The 24071-nt window shown below is 35.2% G+C and overlaps 2 protein-coding genes across 9 annotated transcripts in view; both read left to right on the top strand.

Annotated features, from left to right (window-relative positions):
* Positions 1-4941: 4941 nt before the first annotated feature.
* On the top strand, positions 4942-5842 carry LOC107589349 (erythroblast NAD(P)(+)--arginine ADP-ribosyltransferase-like). Its single transcript, XM_016277763.1, has 2 exons — positions 4942-4992; positions 5057-5842. Exons 1-2 carry the CDS (start codon positions 4942-4944, stop codon positions 5840-5842), a joined length of 837 nt encoding a protein of 278 aa, XP_016133249.1.
* A 1629-nt stretch (positions 5843-7471) lies between these two features.
* Positions 7472-24071, top strand: part of tjp1b (tight junction protein 1b) — a 139139-nt gene continuing 122539 nt past the window's right edge. For all 8 annotated transcript variants that reach the window (XM_016277724.1, XM_016277727.1, XM_016277728.1 and 5 more), the window contains exons 1-2: positions 7472-7973; positions 12269-12398. In XM_016277724.1, coding sequence (XP_016133210.1) covers positions 7553-7973; positions 12269-12398 — 551 coding nt within the window. In that variant the 5' untranslated portion in view covers positions 7472-7552. The remainder of the gene's footprint in view (positions 7974-12268; positions 12399-24071) is intronic.

The raw sequence follows: 24071 nt of genomic DNA on the forward strand, positions 1-24071 counted from the left end.
ACCTGCTGGTCATTTTTTGTGCTAAAAACTATTTCAAGCTGTAAGAGATGCGGTGTAAATGACATGGATAGATCCCCAAAACTGATCTTTTTTTGGCTTGCATGACTCACATTGCACTGCAGAATCACTGTTATTCTAACTCTTTTGTGGTTTACAGTCTAAATGCTGTATTCCAAACAATGAGCAACTCAAGTAGAAGTTCCTCTCAATATGTTGGCGTATTATCTACATATTTAATATGGTAGTTTGATTCTGTGCTTAAAGAAAGCACCAGCTAAGCCTACGATATGTCATGCTATTTCTATTTTAAGAAAAGGGGCAAAAACTATTTACAAGTTACTAGGAATTGATCATCTTGCTTGATATTATATTTCAAATATGAAGATCTGAAACCACTGAGACAAAACCACCTTTGCAGAAATTAAATTAAAGAGAGATAAAGAACATGGGCAGTGAGGATATTCAGTATTTTGGCTTTATTCATTATATAGACTGAGTATTAATACTGTTATTTTATGCTTTTTACAGGGTGCAGAGTCTTGGGAGCATCAAGTTAAATGAAAATGGGAATTCTTCACATTGCTTTCCAGTATGTTCAATGATTTCATTGTCCTGGAAGAGGAGGTTGTGATGGAAAACGTGGGAGACTTTACAAATGCTTTCATTGTCCTCTTTCAAGAAAGAAGGAATGAGGAGTATATACCGAGTTAAAATACACGTTTGAGTTTATTCAGAAGGTCTTCTTGAACCTTGGGACTGAAAGCAGCAGAAAAGTGCAAAGTCTGAGGAACAAGTTATTGTAAATGTAAGTGGAATATCAGTGAACACGTTCAAGTCCAATAAGGGAAAAGTTATTAACTCGATTATTTCCGTTTGATCATAATGGTGTTGTATGTTCATTTGCATTTCTGCCGGTATTTGTTATGGTGTTTTCAGATGTGTAATGTTTAAAGTGTGAGGCGAAGTTTCATGAACTTACATTCAAGTGCATTTATATAAAATAAGGGAATTTTCACCAAAAAAATGATAAAGGTAATCAAGTGATGTAATATGAAGAACTTGCTCAGTTGACGTTCTGGGTTTATGTACCATTATGTACCAGCACTATGTACCATTTTCATAATACTTAACTCGATTATTTCCGTTTGATCATAATGGTGTTGTATGTTCATTTGCATTTCTGCCGGTATTTGTTATGGTGTTTTCAGATGTGTAATGTTTAAAGTGTGAGGCGAAGTTTCATGAACTTACATTCAAGTGCATTTATATAAAATAAGGGAATTTTCACCAAAAAAATGATAAAGGTAATCAAGTGATGTAGCCTAATATGAAGAACTTGCTCAGTTGACGTTCTGGGTTTATGTACCATTATGTACCAGCACTATGTACCATTTTCATAATACGTTTTTTGTTTCTTGTGGGACAGTTTCAGATTCATTTGCCAATATAAATGCCAATATAAAGGTGAGACACCTCAGGTGAATAGGGTAAAAAATATTAAAGCAGCACTATGTAACTGTTGGCGCTCTAGCGGTTAATAAACAGAACTGCACACATCCCGCGGAAGAACATTCCAACCGGAGCTACTTCTCTAAGTTTATGTCTATGGCGATTCACGCAGGTATGTGTTCCTCCGCGGCGCTGACGACCCGACCAGGCTACAATAGTCCAAATATAAGTACTTATTATAAGTGTACCGGAGTGATTCGGAATAAGACAAAAACGCGGTTTGGAAGATGAATTCATGATGTACTCGCTCATAACATTTTGCAAATTTTAACACAGAACAAGTTACATAGTGCTGCTTAAAGTAATAGATAGCACCATACTTCCACATTTGAATAACTACATTAACAATTGCAAACATTTGTGTATTACAAGTTTTTTTTTATTTATTTTTTTTATGCTATGTTTAAATATGCAAACGGGGCATTGTGCAATTAAATATGCACTCATTTGCATACATTTGTTTGGAGCAAAAATCTGAACATTGGATAAAGACAGGATCAGAATTCTTGTTTCATTTTGGACACACACACACACACACACACAGGTTTGTTTTTGTGAAAAGTGGGGACATCCCATAGGCGTAATGGTTTTTATACTGTACAAACTGTATGTGCTATTGCCCTGCACCAACCCTACCCCTAAACCTACCCCTCACAGGAAACTGTGTGCTATTTCAGATTTTCAATACACTCCATTCTGTGTGATTTATAAGCGTTTTGAAAAGTGGGGACATGTCGTTCTTGAGACGTGGGACAAAACCGGTCCAGCAAGGCTAACTGCTATTAGCTTTAAAAAATTAAAATATTTTCAATTTTAAATGGCATGAGGGATTAATAATAGAATGTATTTAACACAATTATCGCCTTCAATTTAATTTCCTCATTATTATACCAAATCTGTGTTTCTTAATGTCCTCTCACTACATCTAAAACAGTGTGTCCACAGAGAAGGGTTCAAGCATTCATATGCAATCAAATGGATAAACATGCTTTTTAATGATGAGAAAGAGCTTGTTTTATCAAAAGCAACACTTAATAATATCTCCTATCAAAGCAAGGTTGTTTTTTTAATGACACATGCATGGTTAATACGATTTTAAAGTTGCGTTCCCACTTTTTGTCAACAAAATGTAATAAAATCAGGGAATATCAGGCGCTGCCGTCACTCTAAAGGAGCCCCTTGCCACAGTTCACCTCTGCAGAGTACATCAGTGTCAGACAGGCTCTGCTAAGTTTTATAGTTTTAGAATATTTTAAATCCTAATGTTAATATTTCCTGTGTCACAGCCATGATATGTCAACACCATCTTCCAATTTCTGAGGAAATTATTTGAAATATTTAGATAATTGTATTCTCCTGAAGCAGGTTCCATTAGCATCTAGCATCAACAGAAAAAAATAAAATGGCTACTACATGAACTCCATTGGTTTTGTGAAAGAAATGCCAAATTTGTCAACACCGTCAGATGTCACCACCATAAGATTTTGTGTTCAATGATATATCAAAATACTTAATGTGACTCTTGAATAAAAGCTTTATAAACAATAACATTTGTTGTTTGTTTTAATACAGTTCAGACTGATTCAATGTATTTGATAGTTAAAATTATTACAAATTCAGGTTTTCGTCACCACCGTCAGATGTGTCAACTCCGTCAGTTCTGTCACCTCCGTCAGTTGAATATTCGGATAATATTTCATTATGATATTTTATATCTGTTGTGGAATTGTTGGTCACATGTGAAAGTGTACTATGTCTGCTAACACCAGAATGTGCTTTGAAATGTTAAAAACATCTTGAATGCTGTTAAAGATAAAGCTGAGATTATATTACACAGTCCAAGGTAAAAAAAGCACATTTTGTTAAAAAAGAGAAAAGTTGGGAGGTTGTATCAAAGCATAGCTCAGTAGCTTAGTACATATAAGATGCATAAATGTAGTTTCATTTGTCTGAGTACAAGGTTTTATTTTTTCAATTTTGCACCCTGTTTTGTCTCACTTCTCAAGAATGACTGGGGTAATGTCCTGAAAAGTCACCTTCTCCTTGTAATGTCATACCTTTGTCATTATACAAATTTACAAAAAACGCGCGCACACACACACACACACACACACACATATTCAAGTTAAATTAGGTTATATAATGAATATGGGCTTAAAGTGCACAATCTGAGCTTTAATTTGAGGGTATTCTCATCAAAATTGGAAGAAAGGTTAAGGAACTACAGTTCTTTAATATGTACCTCCCCCCTTTTTCAAGGGAGCATAAGTAATTGGACAGTTGACTTAAAAGCTGTATCATGGACAGATGTGGTCTGTTCTTTCATTATTTCTACATCAATTTAAGCAGGTTAAAGGTCTGGAGTTGATTCTAAGTGTGCCATTTGCATTTGGAAGCTGTTGCTGTGAACCCACATCATGCGGTCAAAGGATCTCTCCATAGAAGTGAAACAGACAACTGTTAGGCTTCAAAAACAAAACAAATCCAGAGATAGCAGGAACATTAGTAGTGGCCAAACCAACAGTTTGGTACATTCTGAGAAAAAGAAAAGAAAAGAAGAAGGCACTGGTGCGGTCACATTCATTGGTTAAAACTGAACTTTGTGAGTTCGTGATGAGTGACAGTTTTTAATGCATTTAAAGGGAGCATTCTTTGCATGCTGTATAGGATAATATATTCAGAATTCAAATAAAACTGGTGTTTTTCATGCTTGACAAGCGGCCACGTACGACAAAGATAGCTAATTACTACACTATATAGAAAAAGATAATAATTTCAGAAGCACAGGGTGATGTGATTCTGCAACGGAGCCTGGTCCAAATGCAGGATAACGGTTATTAATTATTTGTATTGGCTGCCATGCCAAACCATGCACACCTGCTTGCTTTTCTGTTTAATTTAACTGTTTTTGTGAACGTATATGCTTTAATAACAAATAGCCTAATTGTAACACTTTACAATAAGGTTCCATTAGTTAATGTTAGTTAATGTATTAAAGTGTAAGTTCATTATTGTAAAGTCTTACCCAAATAATGTATTTCGAGTGTTCACTTGAAAATAAAAAAGTGCATTTTGGATGTTTTCTTTCCCAAAAAATACAAATTTTTAAAAAGATTATGGAAAGCCAAAAAGCCCAAAATCTCAAAATTGACTGATGCATAAAAAACCTATGTTGCCTATGTTTTTTTTTTGTCTCGCCTATAAGATGTATTATTATTATTATTATTATTATTATATAGCCTACAGATGTAAATAAGTATAAAACTGTATTATGTAAGAAGTTGGTGAAACATTTTGTTGTGCACATCTATGCACATATTCCCACTGGAGTTGTAGATTTAGTGTTAATGAAATGTTGTGCGTCTTGTGTTTCAGCTTTTGCATTACATTATATCTTACATTAGAGCATCTGAGGGATTTGACTAAATCAAGATGCTGCTGATCATCGAAGCTCTTCTTCTCATTTCAGCTGCTCTAGAGCAGGTAAGCTTGTATTCAAGTATGAATATTACAGATATGAAAACTGATAATGTGATGATTCCCACAGGGCCACAGAGCTGCTGCTGAAGGACTGATCTATCCATTCAACATGGCACTGAATTCAGTTGATGACCAGTATGATGGATGTACAGAAGAAATGGCTGACCTGGTGATGACAGAATACCTAGAGAAGGAACTCAATAGCTCAGCTGAATTTAAAATGGCTTGGCAAGAAGCTGAAAACAATACTTCGGCACCAGAAGATGACTTGACGGAGAATCATTTAATCGCTTTTTACGTGTACACTGATAAAGAAATATATCGTGAGTTCAATAACGCTGTTCGCGGAGAGAAAGAAAACTACAAAAACATGACATACCCATGGTATTCACTTCACTTTTTGTTAACTGAGGCGATACAGCTTCTGAAGAAAACGCAACAAGGTTGTAAGTCGACTTATCGTGGTACAGATGTTGAATTTGATAGGGATGTTCTGAACGCAGAGGTTCGCTTCGGCTCGTTTACATCCTCGTCTCTTAATCGTACAGTAGCAGAAGCTTTCGGAAATGTATTTTGTTTTGAAATCTACACTTGTGAAGGTGCTGAGGTGGCAAATTATTCGAAGTTTCCTGATGAGGACGAGGTGCTGATTCCTCCGTACGAGACTTTTAAAGTCTCTGCTGTCAGGAACAGAACAGATCAGAATGATCTCTGGTGCGAAACTGTGTTCACGTTGGAAAGCTCTGGGAAAATCAGTGACCTGAACTGTAAGTTGTTTAACAGTGGAAACCATGTTGCTGGTTTTAGTGTTTTACTCATTTTAACATCATTTTGCAAAATGTTTACCTGCTAACTTGTAGATACTGTATGTTTCCTGTTGTTGAACTTTGAATTGCTTGTCAGATTTAACTCGGGGACAGATTGCCCTGCTGAAAAAAAGACAAGCAATAGACACCATCACAGAATTTGTAATGGTTTTAATGGTTATAATGGAAACTGCTATTGGACTCTACTGGTAATTGGTCGCCTTCTGTTGGTGGCTTAATTGTTAAAACCACTAAATCCTAATGAAATATATGTCCCAAAAGACACTACAGAAAATCACTTTTAATGGTTAAAAGTTGATGGTCTGTAATGTTTGTAATGGTATTTGTAGTGGAAACCATTAGAATTTCTGTGATGGTTTCTATTGTTTTTTTTCAGCAGGATGATACCATAGTGAGGAGAGAAAAGAAGCTTTTCAAAACTTGAATTGAACCGTTTTGGTTTTCTGAATTTGAGTACTTTTCTTTTTTCATATAGATTTTACACCTCTGATCTTGTTTCATGTACACATTGAATATATTTTCTATTTATCCAGAAAGAAGGGAAGTGAATCGTCACATCATGTGAGAGCCGCATTATGTGATTATGCGATCAAATTTGATTGTATAATTTAAACAACACAACCTAAAATACTGTGACAATAAATGTCATTAAAAAATTTAGTAGGCTAGTTAAAAACAAACTCATTTAGGCACTTGACAATAAACACAAAACATAATAAAGTCATGGGCATGGCTCTTATAGAAGGCAAATAGACAGACAGGTAAGAATAAATAAATAAATAAGTTCTGAACATTCATACAGCAAAAAAACTAAGAAAAGTCTGAGGGACAGTTTCTGAGGGCCAGTTTCTGTACATACGGATATTACAGCACTTTGATTACGAAAAGCTATTTTCTACCATCTTTGAACAGAAAATATAGTTCCAATTAAAATTCCAATGTTCCTGACAAGTCTTTATTAATAAATACTTAAAGCATTAACTTAAGCACAAAAGTTGATAAGGTACCATAAATGCAGTACATATTTGTGACCATTTTTTAAAACCACAATTCAAAACACAGTTTTAGACTTTATGGTACTTTATGGGCTTTATTTCACAGCTTTACTTTTTGGTATTTTATGGACTTTATTACACATCAAAATGACTAAAACTGAAAAAGTAAAATGTTAAGAAATGAAACCAAATTCAGAATATTAATAAAACCACTAAAATGATCTCAGTGATACTAAAATAACTTTGGTTCGCAGAGGTGCAAATGAACAACAGTCAAGACTGTAAATGAGTCTGCTACTGCAATCAGGATTTTTACTGACTATATACTGTATATTTCCAGTAGATGTGAAAAAAGTAATAATTATGCTTTTGAATTACTATATAATGTATATATGTGAAAAAATAAAATTTCTATAAAATGAAATTTACCGTTTTTTTCTTTTTTTTACAGATTTGATGTGCAGTTAAAAATTGTTTTATTTATTTATATATTTATTTTATTTTTTACAAAAAATGGATTCAAACCTTAGATTTCAAATACATATGTATTCCAATCTAGCAATAGACAGATCAACCTAACCGTAGTCTGCTTAACACAAAGCTAATCCTATTACCATCTGTAAGTACCAAGCACGTATTTTGTCTCTGTCCAGATTGTCCTGCTGTCCCAGACACTTCGGGTGTCACAACAAATACGGGCCGAACATACAAGCATGATCACGTATTGGTTGTAAAAAAAATATGCACTTTCCTTTCTTTGATGGAACTGTTCAAGACGTCTTAGTAGGAATCCTCAATGTGAAGATGTTTGGAAGTGGTACTAAGGAGTGGTTTATCAAGAAGAATAAAAGACAGAGGACTAAAGGAAGGAAACCTGTCAACAGGAAGAGAAAGAAATGGGTGGCTAAGGTCCTGAAGCAGCACAGGGAGATGATCCTGAAGGAACTGGATGTCAACAAGGTGCTGCCGTACCTGGTGTATGACAAAGTGTTTTCTCTCGGGGAATACAAAGAGATACTGGGTCAAGACTCCAGCAAGAAACGAGCCGAGCTCTTCCTGGATCAGCTATCGCTGAAGGGCCCGTGTGCGTTCAACGCCTTCTGCTCCGTGCTGGAGGAAGTGTGTCCTCACCTCCTCACCTGCTTCCTGTTGGATTGTGAAGGTAAATCAGACTTTCAGAAACTAGTCAGCCGTCTATTTAGATCAAAGGTGAGCAAACCTCATGAAACAGGTCCCATTTCATTCCAAACAAAACTAACTAACCAACTAACTAACTAAATGAATAAAAAGGCTACATAAGGAAAATTTTATATTTTTAAGCATTCCTTGCATTTTTATATTTTTCCATCTTTCATTATTCTCAATGGTGAGTCTCATTTGATATGAAAATATATGGTTGTAGTTGTTTTGCATTACAGTAATGAGAGTGAGATTTTTTGCAATACAGTAACGGGAGAAGATGGTAAACTAAATAATCATGTTATTTTTCAAAAAATCTTAATCCATACATACCTTTCACGATTTTTTTCACATTACAGTATTGAGAATATTGAGAGAAATGTGCTTAACAGAGATGAGAAATGTCATAAAATGATTATTACTGGCAAAAAAAAGCAATAAATAATACTTCTAAATATTGTCTAGTTTTATCATCAGTGAGATAAATTATATATATATATAATTTATTTATATAATATATATATATAAATATATATATATAAATTATATGTATTTATATAAAATAGAGAGAGAGAGAGAGAGAGAGAGAAAGAGAAAGAGAGAGACATAGAGGGAGAACATGATTTGTAAGATCAATAAATCAATAAATAATACTCCAAAATATATGTTTCATTTTCATTGAAATAAATAAATAAACTAATATTTCTCATTATTTTCTTCAGATTTTTGGGTGAAATATGACCTAAAAATGAACTGTGACATTCTCCCATGGGAGTGAGGATAAGCTATTCCATATCAATGGGCAACGTGATTAGGAGAATAACTGAAATACTATTATTATTCTTATTACTGTTATTGTTACTTTTTTTCAAATAAAAATAGAAACATAAATGAGGTTGGCGTAGGATCCTGAATAAATGCAAAGCCTCATACCTTCACAAACACCTTTGCAAATCGCTAAAGTTTGTTATCTTAATCTAATCTTAAAGAGTAGTTAAAGCTCCAGCTGAATAGCATGGAAGTACAGACGCCAACCAGGTCTGTATGGCCCACAAACTCAGTTTAAGCAAGCATGTCCCACTAAGAGCTGGCAGAAAACAGCCCGCTTAAACCCGCCCCTCTGAGGAGATTACCGGATAGCCTGGGTGACATGCAGTGATGGCCATAACTTATCATATGGCCTCAAACTAAACTGTCTAGTTTAAACTTGTCGGCTAATTTAGCTTAATCTTGCAGTTTGATGTAGACAGATTAATGGGTGGGGGGAGTGAATGTGCAGCGCTTTCTCCCACCTTCAATACCACGACTGAGGTGCCCTTGAGCAAGGCACCGAACCCCCAACTGCTCCCCGGGCGCCACAGCATAAATGGCTGCCCACTGCTCCGGGTGTGTGTTCACGGGGTGTGTGTGTTCACTGCTGTGTGTGTGCACTTTGGATGGGTTAAATGCAGAGCACCAATTCCAAGTATGGGTCACTTGGCCACATGTCACTTCACTTTCACTTTTTTCACTTTAATGTGAGTATGATAAACAGGCCAAATTATCAGGATAGCTGAGCCATTACTCAAGCTATAGGGGGCTAATGATTTATTCATGTAATTAATCAACCGTCTTCCTCCTTATAGACGACCTTGGAAGAATTTCTAAGCAATTTAAGTCTCAATCTTCTGTTACGGACGCTTCATGATTTTAGATCAACAGTAGCAGTTTGATTTGGCACCTAAAGAGTGCGCTCGATACGTTTGGTATAAACACCAGTAAATTTACACAGCTTTTTTTTTTCGTTCGTTGGATAGACATTATGCAAAATTTTAAACGTACCTCTCTTATTTTATTATAAATGCAACATTCTTCAGGGAGCAACCATGCTTTCTTCCAATGAATGCTATAAAAAAAAGTCGGTCTAGAAAGTAAATTTAAACAGCCTCAGAATTAAGAAACAATAGTTTTTTTCATTCACCTAAACACAACACACAGTATGGGAATCTACGTCATGCCGCGTTGCACTCTGTGTAACGGTCGCCATGTTTTAGGACACGCTCAGGCGCACACAGTGTAAACAAACACAAATCACTGCAGAAGAAAGCCGACCGTTTCGTATGAATACTTTTTGGAAAACAGCTTATATAAGTTTAGAATAAAACTGACTAATATGTAAATCTCTTTAAATTAAAAAATCGCTCAGTCGTGTGTTTTATTATAGTAAACGTGTACTAACCATGTTTCCAAACTTGTAACCTTACCTATACAGGTATTGATACCATTTGTATAACCACAGGTTTACCAGAAATACCATGATTATATGGTTAGTGTAGCAAAACTCCAGATCATTTGTGGTTACTATAGTTTAACTATAGTAACCATGTCCTTTTGGTTTTATTTGTTGCAAAACCATGGTTCATTTCCGTAAGGGAAGAATAAATACAATATAGCTGCTCAATGTGAAAGTATTAACCCTAAAAAGGGCAAACACATAAAGAGACATCAGAAAATTAATTTAATGCTATTTCCATCTTATTGGGACTCAAATAATACAATTTCATGATTTTTTTTCAAAACTTGACTCTTATATATGATTTTAATGTTTGTATCCCCCAGGATGCGTTGCTCCTTTGGGGGTATAAATTCACTGGAAACAGAACACAAATGCTTGTTACAGCATGGTTGTAATTCCTGAATGTTTTGGCGTACAGACCTAACCTTGGTCTCTTTTTAAAGAAGACACACAGCAGATTATTGCTGAAGTGAAAGCATTTCAAAAAAAGAAAGTATAAAAAAGTTGTAAACGTTTAAGGTTACAGTAAAGATAATGTAGTATACTAATTGTTTTTATTTTATATAAAATAAATATTTTATCAAATATGTTGCACTATAAAAATGGTATAAATCAAAGCCATATATCTAACCGATTTATGTTCCAAATTTGAAGTTGATATCACAAAAATTGTGGTTCCTGTGAGATTTTCTTTGGGCACTATACCAAAAACCACTGGGTTACACCCAAACTCTATTGAATTTTTCTAATGCAGTTTTCTGTCACAAATCAATCATTTTCTGTCACAATATCACATCTATTACAAGTCACCAAATATGGAATCTTGACTGTCAGACCTTTCCAATGATATGTGTTTTGTCAAGATTACAAAAAGATTTGATTTTCTAAAACACAAGCCACAAAGTCACACAATCTATATGCATGTTTTATATCTTGATTTATACCCCTAAAAGGGCAACGTGCCCGTGAGCTAAACAAAGAATGGAGAAACAAAAGTCACCTCATCTAAATATTCACAACAAACTCCCTTTCAAGATGAAACCAAGAAATGAGACCTACACTTTCACTGCTTCTCCCCACATCTTCTCAAATGTTTGTATCCCCCAGGGTACGTCGCCCCTTTTAGGGTTAAGTTTATAGGGGTAATAGAATAACTAACTATAAAGCTGCTTTGAAACAATGTGTATTGTGGATGCTGAACAAATAAATAACTTGACTTTGAATGAAGTTGAAGATTCCTCACTATTATTAGTGATTCCAAACAAGGACGCAGATGAGCACGACCAAATAAATGAATGGACTTAATCCGCACAAGTGGCCGGGTACCAACGAGCTGCCGCAGATAATATTTCCAGATGTGATTTTTGACTTTATTTGTGTTGTGAGCACTTGCAGTTCAATGCAAATCAGTGTATCTATAATATAACAAATCAGAGATCAATTATAAAGCCCCATTTTATTTAAACTCTGAGTTGCGAATGTAGACATTTTCTATATTATTTTATGTTTAAATGATTTGACTTAAGATCGTGTTTGAATGATTTACGCTTATATAATCAATTACCGTAGCCCTTCAGCACGTTTTTCACGCAGGGTTATAGTAATTGATGATACAGTAAGCCTTAACAATTCCAACACAATCCTAAATTGAATAATATAAACATATATATATATATACATTCACTACCACCCAGTCTCTACTGTAGTGTCCTAAATTCCCAGAATACTGTACATTGCGCTGTGACAACAACAAAAGATTCTTCTTCTTCAAAAGATTGGATTATTCTTTGATTTGGCAAATGTTTATCACTAAGTTGTATTTTTAATGTATTTTTGAGTAAACTATTTAGTTTGATAGGAGCCTTATGATTCTTTTCAGAGTGCCAAATGAATCATCATTACATTACTATTCAGATACTGGAGTCAAAGTAAACTTTTCAAAGGTCTGAAAGATTTTTGTCTCCTAAAAGTAGCTGTTTCTCTATGACGTTTCTCCCTCACAGATGGCTCAGCTGGAGGAAACAAGAAGCAAGGACAAACTAAACCAGCGCACAGTCAAGAGAATGCGCTGTCCAAGGGACAAGACACGGTTTGTTTTCTACCTATGTACACAGACCCACTTTTTGACACAAGGTAAGATTTCTCATCACTTGTGCTGTAATTGTCGCAATCTGTCCCCCCCAGCTTCCTCTGTGTCATTCATTTGCATAATGAATGAGAGCCTGAAAGGGCCTAGTACTCTAGTTCTATATAGAGCACGATGTCAAGCTTTAAACTGCTGGTTTAATGTAAGTAACTCACTTCTCTTTTTCGCATGTTGCTTTAAAGGGGTCATATGATGCTATTTTAAAGATCATTATTTTGTGTATTTGGTGTAACAGAATATGTTGACATGCTTTCATGTTCAAAAAACACATTATTTTTCAAATACTGTACATTATTGTAGGTCCTCTATGCCCCGTGAAACCACGCCTTCTTTCTTTGCGTGCACATTTGGGCAGCATTACGCAAATATTTCCACATAGTGAGGTAGATATGTGGGGGCGTGTTAGAACGAGCCGTTTTAGGGGGGCGTGGCAGAGTCTTAACTTTGATAAAGAATATCTCTTTGGTTTTGAGACTTTAGTCTTTGCAACTTCAGGGATCTTATCTATGCACAATCAGCTTGTAACACTCCAAAGAGAAAGGAAAACTTGAAATTGCATCATATGACCCCTTTAAGTTGCTGTCACATTTAAGTTTTGGGAGCGAAATCCTGCCATTTCATGGAATCTCATAGCTAACGTGTTCTCAGAACTTTGACTAACGTTCTCTCAAAGTTATGAAAATTCTTCCAGTAACGTTTTTTTCTCCCCGGAAAAACTTCAGTTCAACATTCCTTTAATGCTTTTAAATGTCAAACTATGTTGTTTCTATGGAAGCCCATTTCCGCCACTGAATAGAAAATAAAAGAGGTAATTGTGACTTTATATCTCACAATTCTGACTTTTATAATTCACAATTGCGAGTTTATATCTCACAATTCTGTGGAAAAAAAGTCAGAATTGTGACATAAAAAGTGGCAATTACCTTTTTTTATTTTTTGTAAAACGGGCTTCCATATGTTTCAGAGTGTACAGAGAACATTTAAAATCACAGTGTTTGCAAAGTGGAATATTCTCTTAACATTAGCATATAACCATGGCTAAATGTTTATGAAACGTTAAAAAAAATGGTTTGAAATAATGTTTTCGCAACATAACGAGAATGTTAGTAAAACATTCATATGGGCTGTTCACACAGAATGTGTTTTCCATTTCACTGCGCTACTTTTTCATTGTTTTTCTATGTAAACACAAGCTAGATTGGCGTGTTTGACCGTCGCGCTCACATCTCGCGTATTTTGCAGCATCTCGTGTATGAAGCAGCATTGTAAAATTGTGGTGCTCAAGTAAAAGCTTTTTTTCTCGAGACCTTGCATTTTTTTCCTCATTCCACTGCACACATTTTGCCTTTTTCAAAGCAAAAACATGTTTTATGTGAATGGCTTCTAAGAACATGTTTTGTTAGCTTGGTAGGAATCTACGCGATCTGCAATTTTGCGTGAGGGGTTTCGCTAGGTTCAAGTTGGTCGCTCAAGTTCGCCGTTAGCAAATATTTTAAGCTATTTTGTGAGCTGTGAGCTTGCTACACTATTGACAATAGACTTTTTGCCTACAAAATTTCACAAATTTCGCTAATGTGACCACGTTTTGTCAATAGTAGGTGTTGGAAACAACAAGAACAGGCAAAGTGGGAGTTTTTTGCTTGGCATCAACACATTTACTTTTGATTTACTGATGGTCTTTTTAGTACATATTATTATAATATATGTTTTATTATTATGTTATATTATTTTTATTATTATTGCATATTCCAAAATATATATTTCAATTATATATTTCATGTTGTATAACAAATATAATTAAAATATACAATTAGAATTAGTAAAATAAAAATATTTTTAATTATACACACACACACATACACACACACACACATATATATAATGATGTTGAATTAAAATCTATTTTATTTTATTATGCTATTTTAATTGTAAAATAATTTTGACCTGTGATTGTAGAATCTTTCTAATTTGTAAAATTATATAATTTATAATTATATAATATATAATTATATAATTACAATATGTTAATGAACTGTATATAATATTTAATATTAAATTAATATTACATACGCAAATTATGTTTAAAATGAGCTGTGTTTTAATCAGAATAAATATATTTAATGAAATTAATTTATGAGATAAATATTCATTTTGTTGAAAAATGTAAATATATTTAAAATTAATCATCTGTGTATATTTAATTTTGTTGTTTATATAGTATATTTTAATTCTAGATCAATTTTGGACTTTCATTGTAGATTATTTTTTAATTGTAAAATTTGATAATATACAAATATATAAAACATATTTAAATGATCTGTATATAACTGTATTTAATATTTAATTCAAATGATATATATTTAATAAATATATTTATGAGATAAATGTATAAATATGTTCATTTTATATAAGCAAATGTAAATATATTTAAAATAAATTAAATTACAGCTATGTATTTTCTTCATTTTATGATTTCCATATAATAATTTATTTATCGATTCATTTTGAACTTGTAATATATAAAAATATCATTAGAATATGTAAATATAATACAATATTGAATATATTTTAATTATGAAATAATTGCAATAACTTCATAATATAGCTTGCAATTTTTTTCTGAATTGCAAACAAAATGCAAAATTTGTGAAATTCTTTCAATTTCAGTTCACTTCCTCTCATTTCAATTTCCCATTTAACTAGATTTTAAATGTGAATGATTTTAAAACCAGATTTTACCCAACCCTAGTGTTGCATATGGAGTCCTGGTTTGCGCACAGATATTTATTGCCCTGAAAAATCAGGCTAGATCCAATCTGGGCTTGAAATAGAGGACGTGGGCTTGCTGTGGGGGAGGACAGACATCGCAAAGATGAATCTCTGTGAGGTGAAGGCACACTCAGGCGTATTGTTCGCTAAAGTAGGCCTCCTCTATGTCTGACTGACAGCAAAGTCATCATGGAGAAGACAGCAGCACCATTGGTTTGACCCAGAGCTGGAACACACATCAAACACACAGTCACTGACGTGGCAATATGACAAAATCATTTTGGGTCACACAAGTTACAGACAGACACACAAAGGAGCCGGAGAGTTTGAAAAGCGCAGACATGGTAACAGCACACAGCAGAGAGGTATGATCATGGACACCATGACGGGAGCGCAGCGTTACGGACACTATATGTAAGTACACCATTTACCACAATGTAGATGTTTCAGGTTTGAAAGTTCAAGGGGGAGGTCAGGGTTTGTTTGAAGTGTGTAGGAAAAAGAAGAACAATATTGAATATGGACTGCAGGAACATCTAATTCCTTATGATATTTTATATTTACATATATACATATTTATAAGGTAAAGTTATATAACCTGTGCAATATCGTACGTGTTGCGAGTGAGTCTCCCAGTTGACTTTTTTCCTTCAGATAGATTTGTATAGACACAACGTCTGATGCATAAGTGCCTGGGGATTGTCATGTTTTACGAAAACGTGTGTTTTCGTATAAAGAGTAAACACAGCTTTTAGCTAAACAATGTGTTTAGAAATGTTGGAGAATGAGGCTAACAGGGCAGTTTGTTTGTTTGAGTAGCCGTTCTTTGTGGAAGTAGGACACATCCCGCCTCCAGCTCGGCTTCATGACATTTGAATACAAATGTAACTAGTGTGTATTTTGTCGACTTGACTGTAGTGTGTGTGTGGCTCATGGTGTGTGCTTATAAACAAATGTAAAATCTGAATTTGACAGCACAGTTTTCAAATTTAAGTGTAAAAAACCAAAGGTGAATAACATGATGCTCAATTTTTTTCTATTGATTTATTTATCAATATATAAAGAATGCACACATAGTGACTTGATTACACCTTTTCTGTGATGAGCATGCTTTTCATTTCTGAATTCAAATTCATTTTGGTATTTTGTGGCGGGAATCAAAGCCATGTGTTGGATCGACATTTATTTCAAATCAGATCATTTGGTGAAATGTCATGCAGTTCGACTCCTCAGAAGCAGATCATTATTAATGAATTACTCTGAAAAATATATTTCAAAGCTTTTTAGAAAATAATGATTAAGATAAGGTTCACCTAAAAATGAACATTTTCTAAAAAATTTACTCACAGATATAGATGAGTTTGTTTTTTCGTCAGATTTGGAGAAACTCAGCATTGCATCACTTGCTCACCAGTGGATCCTCTGCAGTGAATGGGTGCCGTCAGAATGAGAGTCCAAACAGCTGATAAAAACCTCACAATAATCCACAAGTAATCCACACCACTCCAGTCCATCAGTTAACATCTTGTAAAGAGAAAAGCTGCATTTATAACAAAAAAAATCTGTCATTAAGATGTTTTTAACTTGAAACCATTGCCTTGAGTTCTCTATCCATAATATTGCTTTATCCAGTGAATCAGGAGAGAAATATGCACAGATCAAGCATTGTTTATAAGCAAAAATAGTCCCAAACAGATCTAAACAAATATGTTGATGGATTTTAATGTGAGAGGACAACAGGGGATGTTTTTTTCACTGGAGGAGGCCTTATTATGAATTATAGACCCATATTTTGGCCAGAAGTAACAGTTAAATCATCTTCTTAATAATGGATTTGTTTCTTAAAAACATGCATCTTTTCACTTCACAAGACGTTAACTGATGGACTGGAGTGGTGGGGATTACTTGTGGATTATTGTGATGTTTTTATCAGCTGTTTGGACTCTCGTTCTGACGGCACCCATTCACTGCAGAGGATCCATTGGTGAACAAGTGATGTAATGCTACATTCCTCTAAATCAGATCTAAGTCTTCTTTTTTTTACACTATCATGTATTTTGCTATTGGAACCATAAATATATAATGTACACATATATATGCATTCCATTCACGTCTATGGAAGTTTATCCAACTTTGACGAATTCTGCCTGAGAAACCTCAGGTTCCGTTGTTCAAAATGGTCAAAGTTTTTCAAAACCACCATGAATATGAAGAGTACATTGGCATGTTTTTTAAAGATTTCTCCTTTTCTTTATCGCACACACTCTTCTTATTTGTCATTGACCCACAAATCTTCTCTCTGTCTCATGCACACACACGCAAACTCTTGCTGAATAGAAACCCAACTGATTGATCACCAGTTCAGGTCCGGTGTTCTACGAGAGAATATGGTATTTATCTGTTGGACTCTCACTTTGTCAGTGTCCGTCTAATAGTTTTCTGTTTCTTGCTGACTCCGAGCAAATGTGCTATTCTAAATCATAGACCAAAGTCGGTCTCCACTGGACCGAGCAACCATAAGGACCGGGTCTGGCTGGGCTTATCCTTGACCATCGACGTTAGCTACTATAATGATTTCCAATTATAGAGTTCTGTAGTGGAGCTAATGCATTAAATTAGGTATGCAGTTAGATTAGGTTTTTGCGAGCGTTGTGTTTTTGTAACGCCACGTGTGAGTTGAAAGTTAGCAAACGTATAACTTAATATTCACTGGCTGTGTGGCAACTGCAGTGGGCAATAGACATACAGTATTACACAACGTCATCAAAGAAGTAGATGAAGATGTGCACTTTGCAGATACTTTGATTCAAGCGGTCTGCGTTCAGCAACATTTTATGCTACATTTCACTTCAGGCCACTTTTTGAGGCGTTAAAAGCACTGTTAGCAAAATAAAGTGAAATATCTTTATTGAAAGAGAAGGATTTTGCTCGTTTTTTGTAGGCTAATGGGTGAAGAACTAACATCTTACAAACGCTCACATTCACTTTGCGGATACTCTGATAAAAACTGTCTGCTTTCAGTTACGATTTCATGCTACATTTCACTCCAAGGCTGTTTTTGAGGTGTTAAAACTGCTGTAAGTAAAATAAAATGAAACTGAAGTGAAATATATTTGTTGAAAGAAAAGGTTTTGCTTGTTTTGTAGGTAATGGATAAAGTCGTACTTTTCTACTCTTTCCCCTTCGAGCCTCTTTTTAAGGTATTATTGAAACCACCATTAGCAAGATAAATTAAAATATCCTTGTTGAAAGAGAAACATTTTGCTTATTTAGTAGGCTAATGGCTCAATTAGCCGTCTCACCTCTTACGGAAATGTATAGGCTGTACATGTTCATAATAACTATATGATGATTTTGTATATAACAACAATATTATGTCAAAAATACATTTTAACTTTATTAAAACAGCATATACAAAAAAAATCAGTATGTTTGTAATATTTTTTTTTAATGCATGTGTCACGAATTCGGTCCATGGACTTCCGTTTATTCACCACCAGAGGTCACCCTTTCCATTACATTGACTCTCGCACAACACAAACTGTTGCATAGCACCCCCGGACTACATATCCCATCATTCTTTGCACGATTTGCACACTGCACTGATTGCACTCATTGCACACAGCTGTTTCTAATCACCTCACTCACTATATAACACCCACTCTAACCACCTTTCTCTGCTGAGTATTGTTTAGTCTGTACCCTTTTCCGAGTCTCCGTGGTTTTCTGGTTTTGCCTTGCCTGTTTTTGCAGTTTCTGATCTTTGCCTGTTTTCCTGGATTTCTCCCTCTCGTCTCGCCCCTGTGATTCTGTCTGCTGATCGGTGACCCACGCTAGCCCTAGGACTATTCTTGTGTTTTTCCCCGCCATATACCTGTTTGCCATTGTTCGACCCTGCCTGTTATACCACGTCTCTTTAATAAAAGCTTGCAGATGGATCCACACGTATCACGTCTCATCAGCCCCGTTATAGCATGTCTATCTTTTATATTTACTTATATAATATTAACATGTATTTATGGGTTTTATGGATATACATGTACATGACATATATGTACAAAAATGTATTACACATGTATAAAACATGCATATTTGTATAGGCTAGATATATATGTGCGTGTTTATCTTTTTTATCATTTAAGTTTTCATTTTAATTTGAGTTTGTTTTAGTGATTTTGTTCTGTGCTTTTATTCGTTTTTTTTTATTTATATTTAGCTTTAATTTATTCTTATTTTTTTAGTGTCAGTAATTTTATTACTTTAACTTCAACTTGTTTTGTTTCTGTTTTTTGCAACATTTCTGACATTTTTTAAAGCTTTTTAAAGGGATAGTTCGCCCAAAATTGAAAATTTTGTTATTTTGTCACCCTCACGTTGGTCCAAACGTGTATGAATTTCTTTCTTCTGCTGAACACAAAAGAGGATATTATGAAGAGTGTTACTGACTTCCTATTGACTTCCATAGTATGGAAAAAATTACTATGGAAGTCAGCAGCTACCAGCAAGTGTTTGGTTGAACTGAACTATCCCTTAAAGTTTCATTTATTTATATTTTACATTATTTCAGCTTCATTTCAGTTAACAAAAATGATGTGTGCATATGTAGTTTGCACATGCTTTGATCAAAATGATCCGATGAGTTTCAAAGGGACATTTCATGCTGTGTCACTTCAGTCCTCTTTTGCAGTGTTAAAACAATAAGAAAATATATTTCTAATACTAAATTTAGCTACACTAATTTGAAATATGTTTGTTGACACATTTAGCTTTATATAGGTTACTAAGTAATAAATATATCTTGCATGCTTTGCAGATCCTTTGATTAAAACAGTCTCTATGCAGTTAAGGAACATTTAAAGGGGTCGTATGATGCGATTTCAATTTTTCCTTTCTCTTTGGAGTGTTACAAGCTCTTGGTGCATAAAGAAGATCTGTAAAGTTGCAAAGACTAAAGTCTCAAATCCAAAGAGATATTCTTTATAAACGTTAAGAGTCAACCACACCTACCTAAAACGGCTCGTTCTAACACGCCCCCACATACCTACGTCACGATGTGGGAAGATTTGCATAACACCGCCCAAATGTTCACGCAAAGAAAAAAGGCATAACTTTTATTCTCGCTGTAGTATTGTTGCTGCCGCCATGTCGTGAAGGCGCTGTGTGTTTCGTTGTGAAAGCGAAACTGCTTTGTTTGGTCTTCCAAAAGAGAACACGACTAGAAATCAGTGGTTAAGTTGTATTTACAACACTGTTCCAGAACACTTCAACACAAATATTCAGATGTGTGCAGCGCATTTTATGGAGGACTGTTTCCTGATCCTGGTAGAGTAGACTACAATGCCGGCTGTTCTGACTCACAGACTGTAAGTAAGTTTTTTATATTTAAAGAATTTGCCACTGACGATTCAAACGCGAATTTTGAGCAGTGTAGAGTAGCACTTGTTGTTTGTAATTTCTCCGATCACAAATGCAGACATGGTTTTATGTTTACACGGCGCGATGCAACGCAACGTGTAAAAGAACAGTATAAGTCATTATAATCCATAATTATATCCCCACTGGATGCAACGAATGCCTCGTTTATAATGGGTTTGAATGTTTTTGTGTTGTCGCCCCTGGGCGGACAGGTATTCAGCCAATCACAACGCACTGGATAGCTGGCCAATCACAGCACACCTCGCTTTTCAGACCAATGAGCTTTGTAAAAAATCGACTCGTTTCAGAAAGGCGGGGCATAGAGGAGAAAGAATAATGTACAGTATGTGGAAAATAATGTGGTTTTTTTTTACCTTAAACCACATAAACACATTTCATTACACCAAATACACAAAATAATGTTCTTTTTAGCAACATCATGTGACCCCTTTAAATGATGACAGAATTTTAATTTTTGGGTGAACTGCCCCTTTAAGCCACCCCCTCCTCCCCCTCCCTCCTCCCCCTCCCTTCCAATTCCAAACACACCCCTCACGCACGGAGGCGTGGACGCGGCAGAGAGAGAGAGAGAGAGAATTGCTTTGGCAATACAAATGTATAATTTTTGTCATGCCAATAAAGCACTCTTAAATTGAAATTGAAATTGAAATTGAGAGAGAGAGCGTTCTAAGCAAAGTGACAGCACGCACGAGTGGCGGGAAGAGAACGCCCATCTCGTGACTAATAACGAATGGTTTGGCGCGCTTTCTGTTCTTGGAGGTAATACGAGCAGACTGTCATTGTAGTGATGGGTGGCAGCGGCGTGCTCCCTCGCGGGCAGTGTTTTCCCTGTCAGTGCTGCTACCGCTACTGGAAATGGCGCTGTGATGTTCAACAAGGAAGACGCGGTTGAAGCCGATGCCTGGGAGTAGGAGAAGAGAATAAATTGGTATTATTAGTAGTACCTGCGCTTCTGGTGCGGATTTTTGTGTTTCAAAAAAGTGGTGAACAGTACCATGGTGAATTACCAGAAATACATTACTGTAATGCAGCTGGCTCTAGGGGTGTCTGCCATCAACAGAAAGCGTAGCCTGCCTCCCAGAAAGCACATGTGGTGAGTATTTATATATATATGGATGTGTGAGGGGCTATTCGGCACTGCAGCTTGCTGGGAAGAAAGACTAGTGTACGTTTGACTTTTTATCCATGTAAATGTCTCTATTTCAGTCTCATCGGTGGCAGTGAGAGCAAAGTTTGAGTCTTCATAAAGCTCTACCTTGTGTCACTTCATTCATGATTCACTCTACTACAAACCCAAGTGTGTCACATCATTCATGTGTATGTCTACTATGTGCAATTTCAAATGAAATAAAAAGTTAAGGCATACCCAGATTTTTCATCTTGTTTTCATTGTCATTAAAAGTACCTCGGGCTCTCGTAGCAGCTAGTTAGGTTCATTTTGTAAGATTGTCCCCTTAAATGGAGGTCAGCTTGTTTTACTTCATGTCAGCAGTAGCACGATAGTTGACCCTTAAAGGAGAAGCCGTGGTGTTCTGTACTACGAGGAGCCATGTGTGCTACAACATCAAAGCGGCAAATCAACCAAGCAAGCGAATGTAATTTACAATCGAGATGAGTACTTAATGCGACAAGCTCCAAATAACCAGAAAACTTGACAAATACACATAAATCCAAAATGAGGATGAGGCACCTTAAACCCTGAGAGATGTCTTTGCGATGCAGTGTTTGGATGGTGGTGCTCCACTCGTTTGAGTAACGATTAATTAGTAATAAATAGTAAAATAATATAAAAATAAGATAAATGGTAATTAATCGTTACTCAAACGAGTGGAGCACCACCATCCAAACACTGCATCGCAAAGACATCTCTCAGGGTTTAAGGTGCATCATCCTCATTTTGGATTTATGTGTATTTGTCAAATCTTCGTGGATTTTGAAACATGATAACACAGGAATGTTCTCAGTTTACAGCTGTAGTGGGATTTGTGGTACATGGAAACAAAAGTAGCATCACAGTAAAGAACATGTCCATGTCACATTTCACCCCAATATCAAAAGAAAAAAATGTTCTCTGGACATTTCTCATTACTGCAATATGTGCCTTAAAATCATTCTACAATGACATTTACATTTAGGCATTTAAACATTCTTTTATTCAAAGCGATTTACTATTTTAAGGATTAATTCTTCCAAAAATTGTCTCCAAGGTGTAAATGATTTTGTTTCATCATTTGAGAATTGTAGCATTAGATTACTTGCTAACCAATGGATCCTCTGAATGGGTGCCGCCAGAATGAGAGTCCAAACAGCTGATAAAACATCACAATAATCCACAAGTTATCCACACAGAAGCAACGGTATAAAAGTTAAAACATCGTAATGATGGATTGGTTTCTTAAAAATAAACAGCTTTTCACATCACAAGACGTCAATTAATGAACTGGACTGGTGTGGTGTGGATTACTGTGATGTTTTTATCAGCTGTTTGGACATTCTGATGGCACCCATTCACTGCAGAGGATCCATTGGTGAGCAAGTGTTGTAATGCTACATTTCTCAAAATCTGTTTTGATGAAGAAACAAACCAATTTTGGATGGCCTGATGGTGAATACATTTTCCTTTTGGGTGAACTATTCCATTAATCATTGTATGTGTGATTTTTTAAAATTATATAAAATTGGTCATTTAATTAATTTAACATATTTTAAGGGGCTTTTAGTTTTTCACGTTATGGTAATTAGAATGATTGGAATTTTGCTTGCAATTATGGTAATGAGAACTGGGGAGGGAAAATGGAAAATAGGCCTCATTTTCATGTGAGATAACTGTGAATGTCTTCAAATCCTTGTTTTTTTTTTTCTTCTGGTTTTGGTGTAACCCATGTTCTTGACAGTTTGACAGTGGATATCACATTTTTCCTACTTACTATAAAGGATTCTTATTGCTATAAAAATACTGTCATGCAATAGATTTGTTTGTATGTTTTCGCATTATAGTAATGAAAATTAGATTTTTCCGCCCCCTTAAGGTAATGCAAACGGAGTAAGAAAATGTGCCTAATTTACTTAAAAATAATGTCACAATGCAATAAATCAAAATTGCACTAAAAAAAGGCTTTATTGTTCCTTTGATTTTTGGGGTGAAATGTTACCTAGATATATTCTTAACAGTCATTAATTGCTGAAAAAATTATGGATATCATATTTTGTGTACTTTCACGGTATGAAGAAGCATTCACAGTACTAGAGACTCTGAAATCTGACCAGAGGATGCATAAGAATTTCTCGTCTTTGAGAGCTGCTACATTCGATTTGTTCCTAGGTGAGCTGCCTGGCCTGTGGTTAAATATCTGTCCACTTTCACCCAGAAGACTTCAGGATCAATCCAGGAAAAGAGGTAAAAGGAGAAACATAGTGGAGATGAGTTCTCATGAGGCGAGTAAAGATTGCTTAAA

This window comes from Sinocyclocheilus grahami, unplaced genomic scaffold (genome assembly GCF_001515645.1).
Source record: "Sinocyclocheilus grahami isolate Dianchi unplaced genomic scaffold, SAMN03320097.WGS_v1.1 scaffold115.1, whole genome shotgun sequence".
Taxonomy (NCBI): domain Eukaryota; kingdom Metazoa; phylum Chordata; class Actinopteri; order Cypriniformes; family Cyprinidae; genus Sinocyclocheilus; species Sinocyclocheilus grahami.

Bases quoted from the DNA above. Each gene is read 5' to 3' on its own strand.
- LOC107589349 (XM_016277763.1), top strand. From the start codon at position 4,942: ATGCTGCTGATCATCGAAGCTCTTCTTCTCATTTCAGCTGCTCTAGAG. The intron at 4,993-5,056 runs GTAAGCTTGTAT...TGATTCCCACAG, and splicing joins TTTCAGCTGCTCTAGAGCAG to GGCCACAGAGCTGCTGCTGA.